Here is a 20,662-nt window from a genome sequence, read left to right as displayed (position 1 = left end):
TCGAAGGATTAAATAATATTTTATTTGATTAAAATCGATAAAATAATAAAATATTTAATTAAAATAATAGAATATATGACCCTATTATGTTACACTAATATTCATTTAAAAATAAAAATAAAAATTCAGTACCAATATTTTCATTTTTCAGTTCTAATGAATTCTAAAACGTGCGAAATAATTAAAATAATTTTTTAATACATTAATTAATCTATTTAATTTTAAAATAAAAGAAAATATGTTAGAAGGTCGAAGTCGGAGATGGGAATATTAATTTGAAACAAAGGAGTGATGTCCCGTCTCTGTCCCTCCCATCCCAGGCTCTGTATTCACGAGTCTTTGTGTATATAAACCTGGAGGCCGTCTCATATATCCGATCTCTTCTCCTTCTCTTCCCCTCCACTTTTTCATTCTTCTTCCATAAAAATGGTGAAGTTCTCCAAGGAGCTCGAAGCTCAACTCATCCCAGAATGGAAAGACGCCTTCGTCAATTACTGGCAACTCAAGAAGAACATCAAGAAGATTAAGCTTTCCAGAATACCCAAACAGACCCAAGACATTGACACCAATTTCGGTCTCTCCATTCTCGATCCTATTCGCTCCCTCGTCAAGAAAATCCGCCATAAGTTTCCCAATCCCCATGACAAAGCGGACACAATTCAGGTATAAAAGTGTGAACATATTTTGATACGATTAAACTCCATTAACTTCAACCATTATAATTCGTACCGGAGATTAATGGGTTCGGATTCCGGTTGCTTTTATAGCTTCTCCGGCAGTTTTACAGAGTGGGTTTAGCTTATTCTTGATTTTCCGGCGAGTTCGAAACTTGAAACTTTTCTAAAAGTTGACGAAACTTGCAAAATTCATATTTTTCCAACCGAAAAATGAGGGAAATCCGGTTTTCGTAATTTGGGGAATGGAAAAATGCAAAATTGAGGTCATTTGCAGGCATAAGTTTCGGGTATCCGGTATTCTGATACCTAAACTGATATGCCGACACTCCCTCTTTTTTTGGCTTCTTAAACTTACTCTCTCATCCTTTTCCGGTTCTTCTCACCAACCCCAAACTCTCTCTCTCTCTAGACTTGTGAATGACTTTTGAAACTTGGTTGATTTCACACTAAAAAAAAAGGGGAAAAAACAAAAGGGTTTTGTCTCTCTCTTTTTCTTTCTCTGAGTTTTCATGGCTTTTGGGGCCTGCCATCTTTTTGAGTTCCTCGCTGTCTCACGAAAGCAATGAAACGGTTGGTTTTGCACCTATGATCACGAAATCATCGTGAACATTTGGAAATAAAATACAACCACAACACGTAAAAATATCAATGACAGAGACGCTAAACAACAAGAAATCTGTTGGTGAATATGCAGGTGAGGAGCAACAAAGCCATAGAAGGAGGAGAGAAAGATGAAGACGAAGAAGAACAACAACATCATCATGGAAAGGAAGAAGAAGAAGAAGAAGACCAAGTCTCTGAATCTGATGAGCTGGTTCAGTTGTTCTCCGAAGAAGATGAGGTACCAAAAAACTCGATGAAAACATCAACAAAAATGGTATTTTTTTGTAGATCAATTTTGAATCGTGGTGAACTCTCAGGTGAGGATGTTCTTTGAGAGGTTAGACGAAGAGCTTGACAAGGTGAACCAGTTCTACAGAACCAAAGAGACCGAGTTTCTTGAAAGAGGAGAGAACCTCAATAAGCAGCTGCAGAATCTGCTTGACCTCAAGCAGATTCTCACCGACCGCCAGCGCAAGAATTTTCAGTCCCGCTCCAACTCCGGCCATCTTCTTCGTTCCTGGTCATCTTCTGCCCGGAACTCCGACTTGTCCGGTGAGGGTTTTTTTAGTTATTACATCGAAAGTGTGGGGGTGCCATGGTAATTCACTCCAGATTTGACTGCATGGTCCTTTACGTGGTCTGCGACAAATTTACTCATTACTATTTGTCAACCCATATCTTCTGTTGCATGGTGTGGCTTCTAGAGTGCCATGTCCTTTCAAAAATGTTAATATTAAAAATTTCAGTCAATTCTTAGATAATTATTTCTCACACCATCTATAAGGAGATCCCATGGGGCGGAGTCAGTTTTCCACAAAGGGCAAAAAATGATTATTTTAGAAATCCAAGAAAATTATCCAAGATGGAATGTAGAAAAAGAAAATCAGAGGTGAATTTCTTACTTGTGCAGAAAGTCCAACTGAATTCGAGGAAACTCCCGGACAAACCCCAGAGACAGATAGCGTTATTGCAGCATTAGAACGAAATGGGGTGAATTTCATTGGGTCTGAAGTACGATCCAAAACAAAAAATGGAAAACCAAAGATGTCCATGAGAATTGACATTCCAACCACAACACCTACTCGTTCCATTTCAGCCGTTACATCTATGCTTTGGGAGGATCTAGTAAACAACCCCAAAAAGGAAGGCGCCGGAGATTTCATTAATCGGAAGAAAATTCAGTGTGCTGAGAAAATGATCAGAGGGGCATTTGTGGAGCTCTACAGAGGCCTCGGTTTATTGAAAACTTACAGGTTTTTATTTTTATTAATTGATGCACATGTTGCCTTGCAAGAGAATTTATTTATAGTTTCTGCGCAAAAGATTTCTTTAAATTGGGTTCTGATCAGCACTCCATTTTTGGCAGCTCCCTGAATATGGTGGCTTTTATCAAGATACTCAAGAAATTCGATAAGGTAAGATTTGTGAAGCATTAGATCAAACATTTCGTATATTTGACCATCGGATGGTAATAGGCTTAACCCAATTCAATGGGACTCTACACCCTCAAGGGCCTCATCCCCCACCCAAAGTGCCTAGGCTTAATTGTTTTCTAATTTCATGTGTACTATACGTGAAGAGGTATTAATTAATGAGTTTAATGGCCTACCCTTTTCTTATGGGTGAGCAGGTGTCGAATCAACAGGCATCAGGAAATTATCTGAAATCAGTGAAGAGATCTCATTTCATTAGCTCCGATAAGGTACATAACTTGGAAACCCTTTTATATTATATGCAGTATCTCTGATTTATATGTTGCATAAGTATTGTGTGGAAGACATAATTGTTGAGTATGAAGACACCTTTTCCCACTTTGAAAAACAGTTTCTTAGTTGTTTTCATTAGTCATATATATAATTTGTTGTTGTGATTGTGATGATAATTGAAGGTGGTTAGACTAATGGACGAAGTGGAGTCCATATTCACTAGGCACTTCGCCAACAATGACAGGAAGAAGGCAATGAAGTTCTTGAGACCCCAACATCACAGGGACTCACACATGGTCACCTTCTTTGTTGGTACCATCTCCCTCTTTTATCTCAATCCAAATTAATATTTCCTTTTCCATTCTACCCTACCTTCATCAAGCTTTTAACGTCAATTTTTTTCTTGTTTGTTTGTGTTTTGTTCCGTGCATGCAGGGTTGTTTACAGGTTGTTTTGTAAGTTTGTTCAGTGTGTACGCAATCTTAGCCCACCTAAGCGGTTTGTTCTCCCCTGGAACAGAGGCGGGTTATATGGAAACTGTTTACCCTGTTTTCAGGTGCATTTTTCACTCCTTTTTAAAGTTCATATTTGAATTGAATATGAAAAAGTAGGTTTTTTTTCTGATGTATGATAGCTGAAGCTGTAAGTGTAATTGTGTGCAGCGCATTTGCATTGCTAAGCTTGCATTTGTTTATGTATGGATGCAACTTGTTCATGTGGAAGAGTACAAGGATCAACTACAATTTCATATTTGAATTCACACCCAGCACAGCCCTCAAGTACAGAGATGCATTCCTCATATGCACCTCCTTCATGACAGCAGTGGTTGGGGCCATGGTCGTTCACCTCCTCCTGCGTTCCAGTGGCTTTTCTCCAACCCAAGTTGACGCCATTCCTGGATTTCTTCTTTTGGTTAGTATTGGTCCAAAGATTCAGAAAAAGCAAGAGTCAATCCTTTATATCTTTGTGCTAACTGTCAATCCCATTTTCAGTTTGTCATCGGGCTGCTGATATGCCCATTTAACATCTTTTATCGTCCTACTCGCTATTGCTTTCTTCGGATCATTCGCAACATAGTCTGCTCTCCATTCTATAAGGTACATTTTATTTCTTCTCATTTCATACATTTATTTATATGTGGCTGAATTACTTCAACAGTGGCAATTAAAGCATAATTGATGACAACTTCTGTGCAGGTTTTGATGGTGGACTTTTTCATGGCTGACCAACTTACTAGCCAGGTAAACATTCTTAAGCCTAAAACTCAATTTGGTAATTGTGTTATAGGTACTGATTGTTTCTTCCTGTTTGTAGATTCCTCTGCTGAGGCACATGGAATCCACAGCCTGCTACTTCCTGGCTCGAAGTTTCAGAACGCATCGCTATGAGACCTGCAAATCTGGAAGGTTATACAGGGAGCTTGCTTATGTCATCTCCTTTGCACCATACTATTGGCGTGCCATGCAGGTAACCTCTGTGAATATAGTTGTTTTTATTTCCTTCATACCATTTCAAAGGAGTTTCTGTTTCTAATTTGTGTTTACTCTTGGTCCATATCATATATTTTCCTCAACACTTCCCCTACAATAACTTTATACTACTAGTCTAATTAACATATGTTTTTTTGATGTAATTTCAAGTGTGCAAGACGATGGTTCGATGAGTGTGACCCCAAACATTTGGCTAACATGGGCAAGTATGTTTCGGCCATGGTAGCAGCTGGTGCCAGGATAACGTATGCTAACCAGAAAACCGAACTATGGTTGGTTGTGGTCCTGGTCACCTCTGTGTTGGCCACAGTTTATCAGTTGTATTGGGATTTTGTTCAGGACTGGAACCTTCTAAACCCCAAATCCAAGAACCCATGGCTCAGAGATGATCTGATTCTCAAAAACAAAAGCATCTACTATGTCTCCATTGTGAGTTGTCTTTCCTAAAGTGAAATTTAATGCTCTGGTTTTTTTTTTTAATTCTGAAAATGACAAGAAACTGGTCCTCAGGTCTTGAATCTGGTCCTGAGAGTTGCTTGGGTGGAGACAGTCACACGATTCAATGTTGGAATGTTGGAGTCCCGGATGCTAGACTTTTTCTTGGCTTCTCTTGAGGTTATCAGACGTGGGCACTGGAATTTCTACAGGTATTTTTAGTGTCACTTTAGCAGCTGTTTTGTATCCTGAAAATTAGGCTCCTGATACTTATAACCCATGAACCACAGGTTGGAGAATGAACATTTGAACAATGTTGGCAAGTTCAGGGCAGTGAACGCTGTTCCTCTACCATTCCGTGAGACCGATTCAGATGGTTGAGGGCATTGCTTAGACCATTGTACAGACGTCCCCTTACACCAAGGGGTACGCAATTTCCCACTAGCATGGACTCAAGGGATCCACATTGACAATGTGTAGAGTCTCAACAATCAATCCTCATTCATGACAATCCAACCGAAGAAGTGAACCGCAAGGCTCCAAATTTATTGAACAACAAAGGGGGCGCTGAATAATATTTGATGCCCATTGCAAATTTGGATTCCATGATATCAATGTACCACCAATTTTTAGAATTTTCTTCCTTTTTCCACATCTTCTTCTAGGGTTTTGTTGTGTTGAGGAAAAGGGTTGATATTAATGAATTTTCAACTAGCTTGGCAGTTGGAAAATTGCTTTAGTAGGTTGGAGTATTTAGATCCAGTGACAAGGACTGGTCAATAATATGTTGTGGTTAATTTTGATTGTATAGAGCTTGTCATTCATCTAAATGATATCAAGTTTAGAGAATTAAGGAACCAGCAATTACTGACAACTCCCATTTTGAAATTGAACATTGCTGCCAAGCAATTTGTGAAATGATGCTTCTTGAAAATAATTTCTCCAGTCCTCAATTTCGAATGGCAAGAGACCAACCCAGTATCCAAAATATTAAAAGGAAGGGTTATGGTACCTTGATCTACTACCAATCTGGTCCCCATTTTGAGTTTCTATGGTTGGTTTCTCATTCAAAACTCTATATATTTGGAATACTTCAATGGTCCATTTTTCAAAAGTTCAAATCATTGTTCTATGATCAGAGAAAATTATAGGACTTTGTAACAAAAAATCTGCTGACATATTGCAAATGAAAACAGATGACAAAGAAAGAGACCATGAACCTTCTAATTATGGACTTGTGGCTGCAACAAACAATATGCTTGTTTGAGCCTCAACTTTTCAGGATCAACCAGTTTTCTTGTGATTGGGAAATCTCTCTTTATTTTGTCATATAACGTGTTTGCATCATGCACCCACTGAGGATACGTGCAGGAAAGAACAAGGAAGGAGGAAATATGCTTAAGAACAACACGAAAAAGCAACAACAAAGAGAAAAAGCCATAGGGTCCAAACAAAACTACAGAATCCATCATATCCCGATTCAACGCTGCAGATTGTTCACTTTTTCAATTACTCTATATTTGATTAAGTGGGCATAACCGTTTTTAGTGTCTTTTAGCCTAGTATATATATTCCCAGGAAACTTGCTTGTTTAGTTTGCAATGTAGCTTTTTAAAGTTTCTCATATTTCATGTACTGCTGAGTTTTTTTTCCATCTCAACACGGTGTGGGCCTAGGATGAAACAAGAACCAACCTTATGGATATTTGCACCATCACTTTTCTCATGATGAAAGGGAAGGATTTAGATTCTGTCCAGAGCACATAAAATAATGAAAGAAGAAAAGAACGAAGAAGCTAGACTTTTTAACTTTATTTTTCCACAATAAGCTCTAATCTATAGGCATACCAGAAACAATAAAAATCTTCTAAAACAGCCCCTGCCAAATATAGTAACATGTTAGCTAGAGAAATTTTGGATATCATAGAAGGCTTACCATTGATTCAAGGCCGAAGAATAAATGCCAAAAGTCATTTAAGAAGCTTGACATAGAGGGCTTACCATAATCATATTAATCGGAGCTTTCTTTTGGAAATCATGGAGAGAATGGGCTTTAGGTAGACGTAGGTGGATGATGTTATCAACCACATTTTTGGTGAATGAGAATCCCATCAGTTTCTTCCAAAATTTCAAGGGCCTATTCAACTACCTTCATAAGCTTCATTAATTCCTCCCTTGCTAATCAATTTGTGGTAATGGGAACCAATCTTTTAGGCAAGCTTCATCATTCATATTTGTGTATTCCATGCATATTCTCCACTTTTCAATCTTCTTAGGAACAATAACCACTACATTTGCCAGCCACTTTAGGTATTGAGTTTCACGTATGAACCCAACTTCAAGTATTTTCACTTCTTAAGGGTGACTTCTTGTTGCTTTAGATGAAATCGATGTTTCTTTTGTCTAATGGGTCAACTCCCATGTTTGATGTTTAGTCAATATTTGGCTATGGTGAGGTCGATCTTGGTTATATCATCATGTTGCTAAGTGAATACATGAGAGTTAGCTCGCAAGAAAGCAAGTAACATATCAACTTCATTCGAAGACAATTATGTGCCAAGTAATACCTGTTTACATGGTTTTGAGATGGACAAAGGGTAGAATTGCAACGACTGCTTGATGATGGGAAACTCTTGTTCATCAATTAAACGAGAGCCATATTGTAATTGTGATGATGGGGAACTCCTATTCATCAGGTGGTTGAGAGCAATATTGTAATTTCTATTTGACCAACTTTTTGGCTTCCACACCATTTTTGTCTTTCGTTGTTAACATGATGTTGTAGCAATGCCTAGACAGTCTTTGATTTGCGTACACATTAAAGTTGATCCCAAAGGACAACAACCTAAAATATTACAAAGCCGTAGTAACTCTATCTCTGGTTTTTCTTATCGTTAAGGTTCTTAACGATAAGAACCCTAAGTTCTGCAAATTATGTTTCTATGGAGTCATCATTGAGATATGGAATATACCTTAGTTATAATATGTTTGAGATTCTAGTTTTTAATTGCGATTTGGTGTACAAACAAGAGTGGCATCAAAATGGATGAATTTGAGGTCACATTAGTTAACTTCAACAAGTTAAGCCACAAATCAAATCCTTTTATTTTAGCGTCTCAAGCTAAGAAAGTCTTCCATGTGCAAGACCAACTTAATCTCAAATGGTCAATTGATCTATTACCACTTCAAAAAGATTTTGTTGAAAATGAGGATGTCGATGATCTAACTAATGATTGTATGGAGTACCATCCTTATGTTAATCCATTACCAAATGTTAAAACATTTGATGAAATGGATGAGTTTAGGTTCACATTGGTTGACTTCAACAAGTTAGGCTACAAATCAGATCATTTTATTTTAGTTTTTGTATTTTGTGGAAAAAAAAGGTGTTGATGACCTAACTAAATGATTGTATAGAGCACCATCTTGTTATCAATGCATTACCAAATGTTGAAACATTCGATGAAATAGATGTGCCCGATGCAATATGCATGTAAGAAAATTGTAAGGGATGATTATTAAACCTTAAATCACAAATAATAGAAGTAAAAGAGTCAAACTTCCTGTTAACCTATTTATAGGCACCTTAAGAAGTCTCTAGAACCTTGGAGGGTTCCTTACAAATCAAAAATAATCTAGAAGCTCCTACACTAGTCTATGTATAAGATGTCTTTGGAAGACTCTAGAACACCCCACACTATTCCAATGCTCTCTTAGAAAAGTGTAGAGATGCGTGGACATCTCTAGCCCTCTCTAAAAGCTTCCATACTCTTCCACTTTGTAGTTAAGTGTAGATGTCTCCAAAGGCCTCTACAAGCTTCCTACCTCCTATATAAGTTCATGGGGAGGGTCATTTGAAGCATCTTATGACATTGAGGTTTCATGACAAGTTAATTTACTCCCATAAATTCTTTAACCACAATATTTAGTAATTTACTATTTATAGAAGGTAAGAAAAATTCAAAAAGTAAAATAAGCAAAGAACATATATAATCATTAGATTAGTAGAAAAGGGTATGCTTGTATGAAGTATGAAATGGTAAGTGAATGATAATATGATAAATTTACATTAAATGTTTGTTGAGGCTTTGTAATAGTCTTCAAAATTGATATTGTCTAATGAATCTAACTTGTCAATGTGTAATAGATGAAGCAAAATGGATCCAAAGATTAACATGAGCATATTATGAAAGAAAGTTTGAGAGAAGAATGGACAATATGATGACATCAATCAACCTGTAGTTGATTGAATAGTAAGTAATGAAATTTTACCTAATTACCATAGTTGTGAAAGGCGCGCCTAGGCTCCGAGCGGCACGACGCCACCCTCCGCCGCCTCACCTGAAGGCAAGTGACGCCCCTTCATGAAGGTGACACTTAAGCGCGCAAGGCGCGGTGCAGTCCACAGGTGTGCCTCGACCCCCTACCTCTTTTTTTTCTTTCTCCTTCTCATTTTTCTTCTTTTTCTTCTTCTCCTTCTCTTCTTTTTTGACGTCAGGTTATAGAGGGCAGAAAGACGCCCTAATTTTATTTTTTGGGACCAAAACGACATCGTTTGACCCTTTTTATTTTAAAAAGAATAGGTCAAAACGATATTGTTTTGGAGCTTGTTCCTTTAAAATAAAAAACAGGCTAAAACGATGTCGTTTTGGCCCTGTTTTCCCTTCCAGCCCCCTTTTCTGGTTGTTTTCAACCCGACAACTCTCCCAAATTTTGCCCTACCCTCAACCATGCAGTGAAGAAGTGAAGAAGACGAAGAGGAGGAGGAAAAATAGGAGAAAAATAGAGAAAAAATATATGTAAATTAGAGTGCGCCTCACTTCACTAAAGCTCGCACCTTAGGTGCGCCTTACACCTCAGGTTTCAGGACTGCTTTGCGTCTTGAGCCTTTTAAAACTATGCTAATTACTTAGATGACTATTTTAGTTTAATTTTAAGTTTTTGGTTTTTTTTTATTACACAATAACACAATATTTAATCTACCATATTAGGTATTGATAATAATTTTTTATAAGAATTAATGATTTTTATTTTCATGTTATATATAGCATGAGTTTTTATAGAACTACTTGAAAAAAATGGATAAAATACTATGATCCAAATGATATACTTATACAAGCATTGGGTACACCTGAATATTTTAATCAAGTTAATTACGGTAAGAGAGCAACATGCAATACATCAAAGTTATTTTCATTGTCCAACAAATCTCATTAATAATGAGATGAATGAGTTAAAAGAGAAAACATTCATAATGAGGCACAAGATAGAGTCGAGACCCCAACAACACCTTCTCACACCCCATTCTAATATTGACAACTCTAATATTTGATCTAAACTAAATCCGATTACGAATATTATGGGAAAACAAATTGAAAATGTTGTTGTTGAGGTGACACCACCAAAAAAAAAAAAAAAACCATCTATTATGGTATACATTATTTATTATGTTAAGAAAATATAATACCATCGTTAAATATACATATCCTTTATGAATGAATTAGTGTATTTATTATCTTAATGATTTTTTTTTTTTAGTCATAAAGATGCAATTTAATAGTGGGTGCAAAAGGAAACATTATTGCTATTAGGGCCCTTATTGAAGATAGAGATTATAATCATGTGGTCACTTTAAATTATCCTTGTCAACTTAATGTCTCATTTCCTTTCCCATTGGACAAATGAATATTGTTAGGGAGACAATTGACTACCACGTGCAATGACCAATTCATCTGGTGATATTTGGCTATGTGTTGGGAAACCCTAGACTGCTCTGTTCCCATGCCCTGAATTGTTAGGGTGCATGAGAATTTATCTTAAGCTCTTTAAATTTATTGCAACGAAAAACTTGGTATTCAAAAACAATATTGATACCACAGAAAACATAGATTTAGAGAATAATGTTACATGCCTTTGATCTGAATGTTCCTAAATTGATTCCAATCGGTGTAAAATATTCTAAAGTTATAGTAGATATCATAAACACCATAATCTTTTACCCGATAACTCTTCTTTGGCTCTAGGCACTAAGATAGTGGAGAACTCAAGGTTGGAAGTTAGGGTTCTCTCTTTGGATTGTAGAGAGAGAATGACAAAAGTTAGAAACTCCAACTCCTAAAAGGGTATTTATAAGCTTCCTACTATGCTTAAGTGACTTGAGTCTACTATTGGCTTGGATCACATAATCTAACCCAAAAAGGTTGCTAATTAATTAGGGCTTCAATTAATCAATTAGTATAATCTAGAGATATTGTTCACTTACTCTTATGTAATCTTGCGCGATTACCAAAATGCCCTTATGTACAAAAATGAACTAAAACTCATCTACCCTTCATAACTGTGTTATCAAGGAATATGAGCTCGAATGGGGACTACTGGGACCCATAGGATGTGTTGACTCCCTCAGAATTCAATTTTGAGGTTGACTTAACATCCCATTATAGATAGTTAACTACACTCTAGTATCCTATGTATATTACAACGAAATACCAAATGTTCAAGTCTTTGACCTACTATCCACTATATACAGTCTCCCTATGAACTGGTTGTCTGTAGTTTAACAAGGTAAAAGTTATCAGTTTTTCAAGACTACCCCTAGAATCCTTGAGTTATAGATTTTCCTATTATGTGATCAAATGACATACTTGACCTCACTAAGGGCATATATCAAATTCCACAAAAGGAATTACTACGAGCCCATAGATTTCATGATCACACGTCCTTAGGATCATTCAAGGGGACACACTATCTCAAAGTTCATGAGATATCATATCTCTATTAAGATTGCTTATTGCTATAAACTTTCATTATTAGTGATTCAGTTCATAGGGAATATATGATTAACTTACGATCTCACTCGTAGGTCAAAACCACTATTAACTTTTGCACAAACTTAATAATCTTTCAAGGTTGAGAAACCATATGGTGTAGCAGCTTGGTAACGTTATGATTACTTGATAGTCTTATGTCATGACTCACCATAGGTCTTGTCTAATATGTAACCATGCACACTAGTGCATTCACCATGGGAACTCCATCCCGACTGCCAATGCTAGTGATCCCTCTAATTAGGAGGTGGTGCACTATAACCTCAAATGAATTGCCTAAGTCTACAAATTGACTATGAACAAATCATCTACTTATAAGGAATTCATGACTTGAATATTTCATACAACTCATAATGCACCTCAATCATGTACAATGTAAGAGATGTTAAGTTAGAATGCTTATAAAGTATAATGCATGGATTATAGATAGATAAAAGTGAACCTGAAATATCATTAAAGGAATAGTGTATTCCAAAAACGTTACATTATGTCTGCTTTTAAGGGTTCTATCTTAACAATATGTATTTTTCTATTTCCTTTACAAAGTTTTACTTTTCTCTTGCTTCATTATTTTCATAGGAATTAATGAAAAAAAAGAAAAATAAAAGAGTTGTAAAAAGTTCCATGAAATCTAATCTTGAAAACCCATAAGATATTAAACAAATTGTTTTGCTAGTCTCACTTTTAATGAAGAATGGTAACATAATTGAGTTACACTTCCCCATATAGCGTTTTGTGTAGAGTATGATATCATTTTAAGAATTGTCTGCAAATTGCATCTCATTCTATATGTACAAGGATTTTACATTTACTCTCTTATATGTCTATTTGAAAATTTCAACATTTTTTCCTTATATATTGTGTTATGTTTCACTAGGAGCTTGTATAGAAAGTTAGTAGCTTGACGACTGAGAGGACGTATTACTTTTGTCAATCCTACAATAGTCTTCAAAGCTTGATCAAAATCATACCAAATTGAAAATATAGCACAACTTATTATAGACATATTGATAAGATCATAGTAAGATGATTATATTTTTGTCCCGTTGTATTTCAATATATCAATGTTGTGGGAATTATGACTATAATATGTTTTTCTTATTGGTTCTAACTTCACTGTTTATAATGTTAATTTCATTAGGTCTGGATAGTTGTTCAACCCAAACAATGACATCATACCGCTTAGACCCACTAATGCAAGACCATGTGAAGATCTCAAGGAGATTATTACTAAGAAGTTTGTTCATTTCTATACATAAATACAATTTACAAAATTCTAACAATAGTTTTTTGTTAATGTAGAGGACTTGGCATCTATGCACCCGAGAGAGGAAAAAAAAAAAGCCCTCTAAAAGGGAACTTGATTAGAGATTTGTGCCAGTGAGATTGCATCTAAACACATTCATGATTAGGTAAATGATATTAATTTAAATGCTATATTATTATATTCATGTTACTGTCCAAGACAAGAAGGTGTTATAAAATGTGAATACTTTTTCATGGGATATATGAAGGAAATTATTGATGATCCAACCCTTATTGTATCAAAGGTTTGTGTTTAATGAAAATTATGATTTTTTTTTTATAAAAAAAACTTGTATAAATAATTGATTAATAACAATTTGTGTTTTAACTTTTGATAGTTTAAAGGTCATCAAATATACTCTCAATGAGAGATCAACTAAACAAGATTTCAAGGGACATCATTTGTAATTGAACTGATGCTCAATAATGCTACACTTTCAATAGGTATGTTAAGCTCTTTTCTTATATTTGTATTATCTATTTTTCAATAACTTGAAGAGATTTAAAAGAAGATAGTAAAATATTTTCATAAAATATGATTAGTAAAGAAAAGAGTTATGAACATGATTATAATAAAATTATTTTTTTTTTCCAATTTTGTCCTATCAAAAGTTGTGCTTGGATTTATTATATTGATGCCTTGTAATTGACTTGAGTTTTGTTTTTGTCATTATCATACTATCCATGTTTTGTAATACAATTCTTTTGTTGGTTGGTTGTTTTCTTTATGTTTAGAATTATTTTGTTAAAGGAATTTGTTTAGCGAATATGTGGTTTTTGACTACTTAATTATTCTATACTTTGTATTTTATGTGTTTTCTTAATAATACTCACTTTGGTATGATGCATATGTGAACTTTGAAGTAGGTCATTATTATGAAAGGATTAGATGAATGATCTATATCATTTTTCTTGTATATCTCTTTTGTAATTAAGAAATGTCTCCTATAAATTTGATTGACCTGAATAAAATGTTGTCAAATAAGAAGAAAATGACAAAATTGATGGCTTTCTTCCGACTCTTTTAAATTGTATTATTGTTGTTACTAGAATTTGATGTAAACAACTTTTAGATTTTCCTTTTCCATTTTCTTTGTTAGATTGGACTTATCTTGAATTCAATATATGCTTAGAGCTAATGATGTATATAATCTTGAAGGGTAATCGGTTATATTAATTATATTTAAAAATAATGTAAACTTTATTATGAAAATTTGTGAATAAAAATAATTACAAGGTTTTCTAAATAATTGACAAATAAAACTTTAATTTGCATTTAAATTTTTTATATATAACGGATTGAAGATTATAACAAAAGTTTTGTCCTCATTTCAAAAAAGTTAGGGAGTTTATTATTTCTTGCTTGTATATTATTTCCTTTATTATTGTGTTGAATTTCACTACTTCATTGATAAAAGAATTACATTGCAAATTCTTGGTGTCATTGAAAGTCATCAGTTTGGTTGTGCAAAGTAGATTGTTTATCCAACAAAATTATGGGCTACAAGAGATTTATTATTTATAGATCAATGTCAAAAAACTTGTCCTCACCATCACATTATATTTTGTTAAATATAAAATATGAGTGATCTACCACAATGAAAGTCCCCAATAGCATTATAACAAGAGCCCAATTGCATTTCAATAGGTCCTAATAGCATTTTTTTTATTTAAAATTAAAAATTTTATCATGATTTTTCATAGTCAATAACAAATACATAAAACACAAGTACATATGATCATTTTCGAAATAGTCATTGCATAATCATAATGATTGAGAAAAATATTTGGTGAGTATGAAAAATAATTATCAATGAATAATGATGATAGATTAAAATGAACATTATTAAAATAAAATAAAAGATGATCAAAATCATTACAAAATGATGACCGGAATAAATGATGAACAAATAAAATAATGAAGGTTAAAAATATACATCTTTGAAAAAAAAAGATGACCGTAAAAAATAAACAAGATAACTCAAAGAAATTGTCAACGAGTGGCTCCCCAATTGATGAATCAATTGACAGAAAGATATCTCTTCTTAGAAAAATAATCTTTGACAAGGATGACTTGTTCCCTACCATTCTCCCTTTTTTATTTTTTTTATTTTATCTTGCAGTGATTTGAACTTTGCTTGAGGCACCAATATTCACCAATAACCAGGTGATACGTTTTTTAATATGATGAAACATGTTCCTAGAATAAACAAAAACTTGCACAATATTCTTCACGAGCTTTTAGGGTTTTCCAGTAGAGTCATTGTGGCACCTTCTTAATATCATTAGCCTTACGGACTTTATTAGAAGTCACTTTGAGTTCCTTAATCAACCTCTCTACTCAATTTCATGACACCCCAGTTTAAGTGTGCTTGAATGTGTGTGTTTTACTCAGACATGTAACTTACAAAAGGGTTCCTCAACATAAAAATTATGCGTTCCATGCAAGCATGCTAAATTTAAAGGAAGAGAGAGAGAAGGGGAAGGAGAGGACGAGAGAGAGGCTTTCTCATTTTATTTTTCTGTAATAAGTACAATCTATTGATTCTATGGAATCCTTAAAACCATAAAAACCCTTCTAAAAATCGATAACATAATGACCTTTTAGAACTAAACTTCCTTCTAGATATGAAAATAAAACACTAATTTTCTATTTTTTCAATTAAAAGAACAGCTGATAACTCAGAATTACTGGAATCGATTGCCTTTACTGATCTGTTCTTTTTTCCAAAGAGTCTGCTATCTTCTTGGAGAGACAATAAGCCGTTGACTGGATGGTGATCATGGGATTGACACCTACAGCAGTTGGCAGAACGCTACCATCACAAACAAAGAGTCCTGCTGCTTCCCAACTCTCCCCATTCTCATCAACCGCACCTTCTTTCTCACTCTTTCCCATTCTACAACTCCCCATCTGGTGGGCAGTACCAGTTATTGTCCACTTATCTACAAATGATTGTGGCCCTTCTGCTGCAGAAACTGAATCCAAAAACTCCTCCAATTCCTTTTCATTAATCCCTTTACTTTTAAGTCTCTGGCCATCGCTTCGATAGGTACCCACCTCAACGGCTCCTGCTGCTATCAAAATTCTGAGCCCCTGCCGCACTCCTGCCCTCAGGTTTTCTTTGTCTATTGCACTTAGGTTATAGCTTATTCTTCCTTCGACCTTGACTTTTCCAGTCCCCTCATCCCTGACCATAGCAAACAAGTGAACAGTCCTCCCGTACCTCACCATCCTTTTCTTCATGTCGAGACCTGACTCCCAAGGACAAAGTGCAGCAAATGATCCCGGCCCCAAAGCAGGAGTCTCAATGATGGCTCTTACTTGGCAGTCCTCGGATACCACCTTATGCATGGACGTGATTATCCCACCCTCATAGGCTTTTCCCTCGAACTCTGAATTGGAGTCTGGGAAGTATCCCCAAACCATTGCGACAGGATGGAGATGAAGGTTTTGGCCAATGTGCTGGTTTTTTAACCCACTAGAGATCATTAGTGGGGGTGTCAAGAGAGACCCACATGCTGAGATTGTTACTTTAGCCTCGATTTGAATCCTGTTTTTTATGTTGTTATTTAGTGTTTTTGCAATCACTCCCAGGCATTTCTTTCTTTTCACCCTTCCATACTCGTTCGTCTCCAATATGAATCTCTCAGCCTTGCATCCTGTTATGATCACGGCACCGCAAGCCACAGCATCAACCAGCCAGGTAGAATCAGTCCCTTTTTTATCTCCTGACCTGCAACCATAACTGCAAGAACCACAGTAATGCTTTTCGGAGGAGTTTCGTGGCACCAGATCGACTTTAAGACCAAGGTTTTCACACCCTTTCTGGAGGACTTGATTTTGGAATCCCTCCTCAACACAGGTCTCTGTAACCCCAATCCTCTCACACACAGCATCCATGGCAGAAAAATACTGAGAACTCCCAAACAGTGGAAGCTTGTGCTCTTCAGCCCATTCATGGAGAACAGACTTGGGTGTTTTGATGGATGCCGACCAGTTAATAGCAGAGCCACCTCCCACTGTTGATCCTGCCAGGATCATCATCTTCCCATCTACAGTTGGAAGGATTCCTCCTGATTCAAATAGTTGATTCATGGAGGGACCTTCCAAAGAAGAATAATCAGTAGCAGTAAAGTAGGTCCCTTTCTCAAGCACAACAACCTTGTGACCAGAACTCGCCAGGACAGCAGCTGCAACACCTCCACCACAACCTGACCCAACAACCACCACATCACATTTGATTTTGTAGAGTTTCTGTTCAGGATCTTTCACTACTTTCAGACCTTTCTGATTAAGGGATTGAACAAGGGTTGATTCAGTTTCTTGCATGGTTTCTACCATTCCCTTCTGAAGAGGCCTCTCTTTTGGGACTTTTGACCGGTTCCCATCAGTGTCAGTATGATATCCAATGGCTTCCCATGCTGCATTTTCTGAATTTTCATCAGCCTGCAAAAAATGTGGGCATTGAAAATTTTGCAACGTGTCTACATCTATAGAAGATGAATGAAAAGAGAACAGGATCAGTTAAAAGGTAAAACAATGAGTAAAGTACTATAATAACAACTTTACAAGCAGAAGTCACTTTGAATTGTACCTGTGAGGTAGCAGTTGGAATTAAGACCCTAAAGACTCCAACAACTACCATATCCTGTATGGTGGATTGTGGTCCATGCTTGGCTTGTGTTGCCTTTTGAAAAAAAACAAATTGAAGGTATTTTTTTGTATACTACATGTAAAATAAAAAATGAGTTGAGAAAATTATTTTTTTTCCTTTGAAATTAAATAGAGCATTAGTAAAAATAAAGTGATGACAAATTGAAAAGTTAGTTTGAAGAAAAGGAAAGAGGATTTCAGTCATAGAAAGACCCTACTCTATTTGAGGACAAATTATTATTTACTTCTTACAATTTTGTAATTTTTCAGGACAAATTGGTTTCTCTACGTGGAACCTTTTTTATCGTATCTACGAGGCTTGTGGTATAAATTACTTGAGATCTTTGGTTCCCGTATTATTCTTTCAGCCATTTTTTCTTCCTTTTTGAATTTTGTTTTTTTTATTTTTTGGGTGGGGGGCACTACAACCAGCTGGACTAGCAGAAGAGAACCGTGTTTCACACTGCATTTAATAACTAGGAGAATCCATACCACATATATATAGACCCTCCATGCTTCATTCATAGACATTATATCCTACCATGGAAAGGTAACTTTTAAAATTTTTAAACTCTCATGACGAATATGGTTAAGGTGATGTCATATAAATACATCTTCATATCTTATGATTTTGTACTCTAATCTCATTATTCTTGTATCTTGATCTCAGTTATTTGTGTTCTAGTTTGGATTTCACCAGCCATGTAGATTCAACAATCTAGATAGAATTAGTCGGTACTGATTAGGTATCTTGGCATTTTCCTAAAGTTTAGGATGTTTCAAGCTATGGCTTTGAATTTGGGTGGTTCTCTCACCCATTGGATAACCCGTCTTTCTTTCTTTCTTTCTTTTCCTAATATAAATCTTGGTTGTAGTTGAACCTTCTCATGAAATATAGATCCAAATACTACATCCCCGTCAACAAATTTTCGTAACTACACCCCCAAGAACACCAGTGGAGCCAAAAAGTAAGAATTGAACCTCCTAAAAGGCCGGGGGACTGAGAGATATGTAGTGAGAAATAATACCAGAGTGAAGAAAGCGTATAAGCACAAGAATTTGATATAAACGAATGCAAGTCTGATGGGTGTTAGCAGCCGATGTTTGAACCATCTCTGGAGGATCTTCTCTCTCTTCTCCAAGGAGATACTTGAGAAGTTGTTAATGAAGGGCCACTTGTCAGAGAAAGAAAGAGATCCACAAAGCAACAATGTCCCCAATCTGGTGGAGAGAATTATTAAAACTACTCTCACCAGGATCACAGCTTCTATTAAGGCCCTCTTCACAAAAAGCTCTGCACCCTGTTCTCATTCCCCCACACAGAAAAACAAAAACAAAACAAAAAGAGTGAGTAATAAGCATGTGAATCACATACTGACACACACATCTGTAATTGCAGAGAGGGGTTTGAGACTTTGAGTAGCTATTACCTCATCAGGTATTGGATGCTGAGACCCAGAAGCTTGATAGAAGGATTGGACAGCCTTGCTTGGTTGGCCCTCTATGGAATTCAATGGTAAAGGAGGTAAGAGAACCTCACAGATGCTAGCCAGAGATTGCATCTCAGCTGAAGAAAACCCATGAGTGTATTTGCCCTCTCTTCTCCCACCCCTCAGCAGAGGATCGCATTCTCTTCTCATTTTCTTTATCTCTCTCTCTCAACTCAACTCAACTCAACTCTAATTTATTTTACTATATCCCTCCATTGACTATTTATAGAAGAAAACTGAGGGAGATACCACAGTTCATATTTGAAAATGAAAGCAAACCATACAAAAATGATGCCAACTGCAACGCTCCCCTAATCTTCTTTTCTTTTTATTTTCATTTGTTGACTTTGTGATATATATATATATATTAGAAAAGCATGCCTTCCTCTCATCCAAACCAAAATTTTGATCTGCCCACTTTCTTACGTCATTCTTTGATCATTGTATGCATGCTACAAAGAGCTAGATTTTGCTATATAGTTTAGTCATATAATGTCTAAATTTTATTAATGGTCAATCTTGACGGTGGCTTCATGCACTTGAGCCCCACCGACACCATCTGTAGCCGTATGAGCTCTCCAAGTGACTCAAGCTTGAGGTCAAGAGGTAAAATATAAAAAAAAAAATGTTGTCCCCTAATCCTAATAAATACCATTCAAATGGGTGACTATAATGACCTATTCTCTTTCATAGGGATATTGTTCCGCCTAATGATCCTTAGTTTAAAGCCGTCGACATGATTAAAAAGAGTTTACTAATGAAGTGCAAGAAATTCTTTTTTCGCGTTCGATGTGGGATATGATAATATAAGTATATAACCCTAGCTTATATGGTGTGTTTGTTTGTTGTGACCGATTTATTTGGGTGTGGTTAAGTTTGATATGTTTGTTTAATTGCTTTGGCAGCCCTTGGCATGGGGTGAGAAGCTTCTGTATCCTGTTGCAGTAAACTTTGCCTTTCACGCTCAACATATGTGTTGCCAGAATCAGTCAACCATACGTTTCTGTGATCAGGAGTCTGAGGTGATATACCTATAGAGCATGCAATATCCCTATGACTTTTGCCGACTAACTTCACGTACGTTCCCCTGAGACTCTCCTCTTTTCTTTTGACTTGAGCTGCAGTCTGCACAAATCACCACAGTTGATTTTTCCATATTTTGTTTTGAATCAAAATGCAGGATGTGGAAACTAAGCTTTGTGCGATGGTCTTTCCCTGGGACGAGTGTGGGCATGTGGCATTTGTTTCTAATTAGTGACATTTCAACTAACACAAAATTAGTGGATTGAGAAAGCAGCGAGCAACTGGACCACACTTTAAGGGCACTTTTAATTAATGAATGGGGGCCAAGAGCAGAAACCCTTTGGCCTACTTGATTTGTCATATACGCTGGCATGAAGAGGTCCCATCCTTCGAAGGAATCGATGCTAGTGTCTAATGACTATTGAACTGATTTGAATAACAGCTTTTTAA

At 35.9% G+C, this 20,662-nt stretch overlaps 2 protein-coding genes across 3 annotated transcripts; one reads left to right on the top strand and one right to left on the bottom strand.

Moving 5' to 3' along the window:
• Positions 1-277: 277 nt before the first annotated feature.
• On the top strand, positions 278-5,719 carry LOC100244364 (phosphate transporter PHO1). Of its 2 annotated transcripts, none has more exons than XM_010651815.3 (15): positions 278-663; positions 1,372-1,518; positions 1,598-1,832; positions 2,191-2,533; positions 2,647-2,695; positions 2,911-2,982; positions 3,169-3,298; positions 3,422-3,542; positions 3,649-3,898; positions 3,979-4,083; positions 4,183-4,227; positions 4,301-4,453; positions 4,627-4,905; positions 4,987-5,123; positions 5,202-5,719. In XM_010651815.3, the coding sequence occupies exons 1-15, from the start codon at positions 427-429 to the stop codon at positions 5,290-5,292; spliced, it is 2,394 nt and encodes a 797-aa protein (XP_010650117.1). In that variant the 5' UTR covers positions 278-426; the 3' UTR covers positions 5,293-5,719. The 2 variants fall into 2 exon arrangements, with proteins under 2 accessions (XP_010650117.1, XP_059592905.1); XM_059736922.1 differs by lacking the exon at positions 278-663 and adding an exon at positions 1,121-1,247.
• Positions 5,720-15,518: 9,799 nt separating this feature from the next.
• Positions 15,519-19,494, bottom strand: LOC100249518 (long-chain-alcohol oxidase FAO1). The gene is made up of 3 exons (XM_002285298.4): positions 19,130-19,494; positions 18,728-19,000; positions 15,519-17,492 (listed from the first exon to the last, which is right to left on the bottom strand). Exons 1-3 carry the CDS (start codon positions 19,337-19,339, stop codon positions 15,750-15,752), a joined length of 2,226 nt encoding a protein of 741 aa, XP_002285334.1. The 5' UTR covers positions 19,340-19,494; the 3' UTR covers positions 15,519-15,749.
• Positions 19,495-20,662: the final 1,168 nt, after the last annotated feature.

This window comes from Vitis vinifera, chromosome 5 (genome assembly GCF_030704535.1).
Source record: "Vitis vinifera cultivar Pinot Noir 40024 chromosome 5, ASM3070453v1".
Taxonomy (NCBI): domain Eukaryota; kingdom Viridiplantae; phylum Streptophyta; class Magnoliopsida; order Vitales; family Vitaceae; genus Vitis; species Vitis vinifera.
Note: the sequence above shows the minus strand (reverse complement) of the source record. Positions and strands in the feature narration are given on the sequence as shown.